This window comes from Notothenia coriiceps, unplaced genomic scaffold (assembly GCF_000735185.1).
Source record: "Notothenia coriiceps isolate Sejong01 unplaced genomic scaffold, NC01 NC01_scaffold00037250, whole genome shotgun sequence".
NCBI classification, from domain to species: domain Eukaryota; kingdom Metazoa; phylum Chordata; class Actinopteri; order Perciformes; family Nototheniidae; genus Notothenia; species Notothenia coriiceps.
This window is the reverse complement of record NW_011369951.1, coordinates 1,909,841-1,917,187: the sequence shown is the minus strand read 5'-3', so window position 1 is coordinate 1,917,187 and position 7,347 is coordinate 1,909,841. Positions and strand designations below refer to the sequence as shown.

General features: G+C 46.2%; 1 protein-coding gene across 1 annotated transcript in view; it reads right to left on the bottom strand.

The window, feature by feature from the left end:
- dnah3 (dynein axonemal heavy chain 3) overlaps nt 1-2,946 on the bottom strand; it is a 20,821-nt gene extending 17,875 nt beyond the window's left edge. The window contains exon 1 of the mRNA XM_010796583.1: nt 2,851-2,946. Coding sequence (XP_010794885.1) covers nt 2,851-2,946 — 96 coding nt within the window. The remainder of the gene's footprint in view (nt 1-2,850) is intronic.
- Between the last annotated feature and the right edge of the window lie 4,401 nt (nt 2,947-7,347).

Genomic DNA, 7,347 nt, shown 5'->3' with positions numbered 1-7,347 from the left:
AAGGATGGTTCTATTAGCACGCAGTGCGTCATTTAGCCAGGGAGCAGGAGGGGACTGACGAGCCTGCCGAGATGTGAGAGGACAGAGAGAGTCCAGAGAGAATGAGAGAGTAGAGAGGAGAGTTTCTGCAGCAGAGTTTGGAGGCAGGAGTTGGAACGAGTCATCCGACAGGTGCCGGATGAGAAGAGATTAGGTTGTTATGTTTGGAAAGGGGTAGAGAGAATGAAATGAAGAAGTGATCGGATGTGTGGAGCGGGTTTACAGAGAGGTTAGAAGTAGTGCAGTTCCTTGAGAATATGAGATCAAGGACATTGCCAGCGTTATGAGTTGGTGGGGATGGAGACAGTGAGAAAGCAAAGGTGGTTAAAACAGATGTTAGTTCAGCTATCTTCCCTGTCTGGAGGTTGAAGTCTCCGAGAAGTACAGCGGGAGGGCCAGTTTCAGGGATGTGTGAGAGGAGATTATCTAACTCCTCCAAGAAGTCCCCCAAGGCGCCTGGTGGACGGTAGAGAACAACAATGATTAATTATTGTATAGTATAGGATGGGTTACTGTAACAGCATGGAATTCAAAGGTGGAAGGAGTGAAGTTAGGTAGCTTGAAGAGGGAAAAGCTCCAGTTGGGAGAGAGCAGGAGACCAGTGCCACCTCCTCTGCCAGAGGGTCTGGGTGTATGGGAGAAGGAATATGCTGTGGAGAGAGCTGCTGGGGTGGATGTGTTGGATGAAGTGATGCAGGTCTCCGTGAGAGCAAGGAAATCCAGAGACTGCAGGGAAGCGTAGCCAGAGATGAAGTCAGCCTTAGGAACAGCTGACTGGCAGTTCCACAGGCCCCCTGAAACGAGATGTTGGATCTCAGTGGAGCATGTGGGATAGACAAGAGCAGGCCGGTTATATCGATTAGGAGATACACGGGGCCAGTGATAATTGCGAGAGGACACATGAACAGCAATGGAGAAAATACACATGATTATAGCATGAGGGGCTAAAAAACCAAAGAGAATTGAATAAAACAAAAGAAAACACCAGCGATACTTAGCTCAATCAAAGTAGGATTTGCCTCCTCTTTGCCTCCCTCGTGACTCCAACAGGACTCCAATGTCTTTGTCAGTCTTCGTCTGGCTCAGAAATCGCCGTTTTAGCTACAATAACTACAGAACAATTATACAGAGTATAGACCCTCCAGAAAAACGCGGGCAAAGATCCTTGATTATGCGGGCTAAATTCCTTGATTATGCGGGCTAAAACCCTTGATTATGCGATTAAATATGCGGGGTTTTATGTGATTTTATGCGGTGAAATTGCGAAATATGCGGAAAGTTGCGAAATATGCGGGGGAAAAGAATAACAATTTTTTTAAATATTGAGCTGTCTTATTTATTCTCTCTACCACAACTGCCACTAACGTTTAACCCTTTTACTATTCATTAAACACATTCATGTTTACTTATTGAAAGCAATGGGCCACACACACACACACCACACACACACACACACACACACACACACACACCACACACACACCACACCCCTTCTGTCTTCATTACTCGTTCGTTATCACCAGCTTCAACTGTAGGCTATCACTTCGTTTCTTGTAGCCCTCAAAAAGGTTTGGAGGTTGATGCCTCGGGAGCGTGAGTCGTTTGGCTTTCCTGTCCCAGCAGCGAAAGCATTTCGAATGTTTGAATGACAAAGTGGGCCGTCACGTCGGATTTTCTCTTATGCTCCAACACAGTTCATCGGCGTGCAGAATATTTCCACCCTTTTTGCCCGTCTTTAGTAGAAATGTTCCGTCGGTAAATTGAGTGATTAGTTTTTTCTGGTGTTTCTCTATCGTGTGAGCTCCACACGTTCACATAACATGTGTTGTTAATTCGTGATGCGGAGCTGAGGCTCACGACAAAACGAGTTAAAAAAAAATGGCTCATTTTGGTGGGAAAATGCGGGGATATGCGGCCTTGATAAATCTGCCGGCATTTTAAAAATCTTGCGCCATTTGGCTGATTAGCGGTAATATGCGATCGCAGAATCGCGTTTTTCTGGAGGGTCTAAGAGTAGCAATTAATGAACACGAGAGGTCAATTTAACAAGAATTTACTTACAGGGATTGCTGAGTCAGTATCGGTAGTTCCTCACCGGGCTGGATGCACACTGAGTTATCTGATTTAAATGCGCTATTAAATGTGTTTAGCTGAGGGTTTACTAACTCACCACGTTTGCCTTCCGCGCAATCAGCAGAGTGTTCCTGCTATTGTAAGCAGGGTGAGGCGCGTGACCACTGAGACCTGTGTACAGTTGAAGTGACGATCTGAGATTAAAATCTCTCGAAATCGCCGTTAGCTCTAACTCAGAACAATCTATACAGGAGTAGAATAAATGAAACAGAGAGTCATTTAACAACGAATATTTAACTTACAGTGATTGCTGAGGTCAGTAATAGGTAGATAGTACCTCACCGGGGTCTGATAGCTTCTATTGGACACCCAAGCAGCACACCGTTTGTAGATACAAGGAGGTTTGGAGGAAACTGCAAACGAGAGGAGCCGGTAAAACAAAATTATCGCATGATGGAAAAGACTCAATTGTAAAGATCAGAGAGTTGTGGACAAAGTCAGAGGGTTTACCTCAAATACATCCATGGATCTGCCTCCAGCTTAGACAAGGATTTCATTCCACTTGAACGTGCCGCCACATTCCAACCTGCCAGACAGCCATAAAATGGAAACACCCCAGAGTATAGCCAAGAGATGCCTCACTTATAGATTGCGGTGTGGATTATCGATTGGCTATGACGCTTCCGAGCACTGGCCCCAGGAACATATCACTGTTGATGTATTCGGTATTAGACCGACTCTTGGTGGCTCGTAGGAGTGCTCACGCGTGGAAATTTTCAAGATGGACTGGGACTTTGTCTGGGTATCTGTCAGGGAGGGCGCGCCGTACGCCATCGGAGCGTGAGTNCCGCACCGAAATTCACTCACAAAACAACACACTCTCACTCCATAATCGTCCAGGAGCGACGTTTGGTCAGGGTCCCATGGCGTGCAGTTGTGACGCTCCTAGGCTCCTTCAGCTTAGGAGCGTCACAACTGCACGCCATGGGACCCTGACCAAACGTCGCTCCTGGACGATTATGGAGTGAGAGTGTGTTGTTTTGTGAGTGAATTTCGGTGCGGTCATCTGTTAGCATTTTTCGCTCGTTGCTAATTCAGAGGCTCAGCGTTAGCATTGTGGCGTTTGTTTTTTTTTTCTTTTTTTAAATGATCAGTTAGATGAGTTTCTTTCTGTTACATGGATACAACACATTCATAGTTTATTAAATGAACATGCCCTCAGACACTGTTTCCTGCAAGATGTTGCAGGAGGGCCCCAGTACCGGGGTCTCTCGGGCTTAACAGGTTTGAAACCGTCAGCCAACAGTATGATGATGTCACTCTTCCTGTCTGGAACAATACACTCGACCAGCCTGTCTCCAGTGATGCATTCAGCGGCGCGGGAGAAAGCACCAGAGGCCTCCCTCTAGTACTTTTTGCTGGCAGCAACATGCCTCAATAAATCATACTCACAGAAGGCTTTTTGGTGTATTTCAATATCGCCAAACAGTGGCTCCATTTCTACAAAGCTGTAATGACCATTGCAGTGTTTTGCATGCTTTTTAAATATTAATGAAATCCTTTTTTATTTAAAAGAAAATGTCTACACCAAACACAATCCACATTTCCATTGAAACATACGTCAGTTTTCTCATTACATAATTTTTTTAACTTTAATAATTAACCAACTTGTATCCTCAGACAAATATTCATGGCAGTATTGTACTCCTGGAAGCGCAACATAGTCATGAACAGAATATTCTATCATCATTTTAATTATAATGTAAAATAAAGCCCTATAATGCTTTTTGGTTTTCCCTTTCCTGTAGTATATTTTCTAGGTTTTTGGAGCTTTTAAATTATCTACAAAGGCTAAAATCCCCTCAGAATGAGATTCTCTGCCAAAGACTCCTTTATTTACTTCTGTAACATAATGACATTACTAACAATCGCGCTTTTATTGGCTAACGCTCTAACACGTCAAAAATATGCTAAGGGTCAGAAGTGGCACAATACACAATTGTAGGTGTAATATGACCTGAGCACTGAAAACTCACCGCTACCAAAATGTCCAACTAATGGCGCGTTTCTCAGCCGATAAGTGGCAAAAACGTTTTATCCTAAAGGCAGTCAGTAAGCACATATAAATTTGACTTTTTAACAGCGTTTCCGCCAGGGGGGCGTCTTGCCATCATTTGACACCCTTATTCAGCTCGGGACGCCCTGAACGCGAGCCGAGGCCGTCCAAAAATATTAATAATTCGAGAGAAGATCGAGTTTTTATCGCTTGAAATGACGAAAACGAAAAAGGACAAGGACGTCCCTCTGTTGGAGGGGCAAAGGAGTCTGGTGGGATTATTTTCACTGCCACCAAAGCGTGTTCCTGTGAAGGAAAGTGTACTAACAGACAACATCGGAACCGTGCGCGATTTGGACGACGATGAGCGGGGGTTTTAGTGGAGCAAGCGCGTTGATCTGCGAGCACCGGAGCCTTCGCAGGCGGCGATACTGAACTCGTGGTAAACTGTGGTAACATGAAGAGCGTTTGGGCAGCCGAAACAGCGGCGCTTTAAAGAGAGCGAGCCAAATGACTCCCGGCTCACTAACTAAAAGACAGTATCATAAGGGGGCGGCCTCAAGTCAAAATTCAATACCCCCCCCCCCCGCTCCTCCGGGGTGAGTTATATTTCCCAAAAATATAATTTCCTATTGAATTTTTTACAACACTCATCTTGAGAGCACTTTTTAATTTGTTCTATTGTTCCTTTGCTGCTTTATTACCATTAACGTGTTATCTAATATTTCATTTTTTTCTTAATCTCCACTGTCCCCTTTGCTGTAACGATTTAAAATTTAGTGTTTGTGACCATAAAGAATTTCGAACAAAAAATCTCCATAGAATAATAATGAACAACCTGGAAGAAATGCCTACGTGACAACTGAATGTGAACTCTGTACCAGGTTGTCAATTCAGCTATGAATGCACACCTGGAAGGATTCAACGCAGCACGTGCAGTCAGTGGAGGCAGAGCCTCACCTGTCATACTCATGTACAGAGGGGAAACAACTAAAGAAAAAATTAAATAGTAATAATAATAAAATGTCTCCACTGATCTATGATCGTAAGTTTGATTAATGTTATGATTCAATCGCTTTTTAAGTAAAATTCAGACACTCGCCACCAACGACCCAGACCCCACATACATTTTTTATTAATGATGAAATACTGCATTGTTTCTTGTTGAGATGTGTTTGTTCTCCTGAATGGTTGCTGCTCTGTCGTTGTCTCTAGCATTGGCAGTGACCCTCCTACCAAGAGTGCTTCTCTGAGGCTTGGAGGAGCACGAGTAATTCCTCCCATGAGAAAGATCACACCAGCATGCCCTCCTGTCAACTGTGGAGCCCTGGTAGGATTATGCCCTGGAAAATAACTGTTACAAATACACTGTCATTGTCCAAGAGCGCAATCAGGAGGATTCTATGATACTCTAATAAACAGCATTTATTTCTCTTAGGTACAACGACAGTAATGGTGAACAGCCGAGGGCCAAGTCCTAGACCCCAACCGAGTGTTTCCAGTCGAGACCATACAGCGGCCAGTGTCGCTCACAGTGCCCTCGCTACTGGATAGAGACTCAGCTCCTGTGTCGGCAGCGCAGGCAAGTTGGTGAGGCGGTGAGTGTGTGTGATTTGGACTGCTCAGAGGGCTAATTAACGATTTATTTATTGAATCTATAACTCTTTGGAATAGAACGATGTCAAAAAGAAAATCATAGAGGGTTTAGAATTTCTCGTTTAGGTTTCTCTATCTCACCTCTGCCCCCAGGTGCTATATCAGAGGTTTGGGTAGTTCGACCAGGACCCGTCTTTCATCGAGGTGACTAAGCGAGTTGGCGGCACGCATGCGAATGACCATCGAAGAGATGGAGAGGCGGACCAACAACTTCTCAACGGTAACACCCGGGCGCGCCAACGTACAATCACAGACCTCTCCACTCCAGCACACCAGTGACCTCTCACCTTCCACACAGCAGGCAGCACCGCAAGGGACGAGGCTCAGCGAGGCCGGGGGGGCGGGGGGGCAGAGGCTCCATCCATGGCGCTCGAGGGGACGAGGAGGATGCTAGCAGGTGTGAGGGGACAACAGAGTGAGGAGGAAGGCAGGAGGGGACCCACGGAGGAGGGCAGACACAGAAGCTCGGCTTGTGATTGGAGGAGCGCGCAAGAGGAACAGCGGGCTGGTTGGAAGACGCAGGATATGGAGTGTGTGACGAGTTTGTAGGAATAGTGAACGGTTCGATTGGCAACTGGACCCATCTGAATCTCAGAGACTGAAAGCCTGCTCAGTGCGGGTAACAGGCAGGGCTGGCTCGTTCTGTCCCCCCCACACACTCACCACACTGTCTCCTCTCTGCCAGACCAACGTCTGGGCATGGGCGGAAGTGACGCACCTTAAAACGGTTATGACTCCTGTTTCTGTATCTGTGTGAATGTTTGTAGTCAGTATAAAACATAATCTATACTATCTGAGTGTATGCTTGTGTGTGTGTTGTTGGTGTGTGTGTGTGGTGTGTGTGTGTGTTGTGCGTGCGTGTGTGTGTGTGTGAGTACGTGCGTGCTGGTGCGTGCGTGTGGTGTGAGATCTATGATTTTTCTATTTGTAGTAAGTGTGTGATGTTCTCCACACGTGTCTGAGTTGTGTCTCTAAGTGCTCCACAGTTTTATCATGTCCTCAAGTGTGAAAGAGCAGATGAGCTAAAGAAAAGCAAAAAGGTAGGGGAAGTAGGGATGGGGAAGGTAGAAAGGAAACAAAGAAGCAGGACGTACTTGTTTGACTTCCCTGCCAGTCACATGTGGTTAAATTGTTTTCATTTCCGTCTGCTACTTTGGTGTTGTTTATTGTTGTTTGTCTGGCGCATGAGCAGGTAGGGGACAGAGACCAGCTCTGGTGAGGGGTCAGTTTAAGAGTTAAATCGCACCCACCACTCGTGGTAAAGGTCACTCTGCCTTCTCGTTCACTGATGATTGAAGCGGGCGCTGTATTGAGTAACGGGGCGAGAAAACCCTGTTTGACAATCTCATTTCCTCTTCCTCTTCCAAAGTAAGGACCGTGGAGCACAGCCCTGCTCAGCCTGGGGGAGGCGGGGGCGGGGGGGGGGGGGGGGGGGAGGGGAGAGATTAGGGTGACACACCTGCCCCAGCCAGGGGGGAAGGATTTGAGGGGTGGACCAACGCCACAACAGAGCTTCTGTTAGG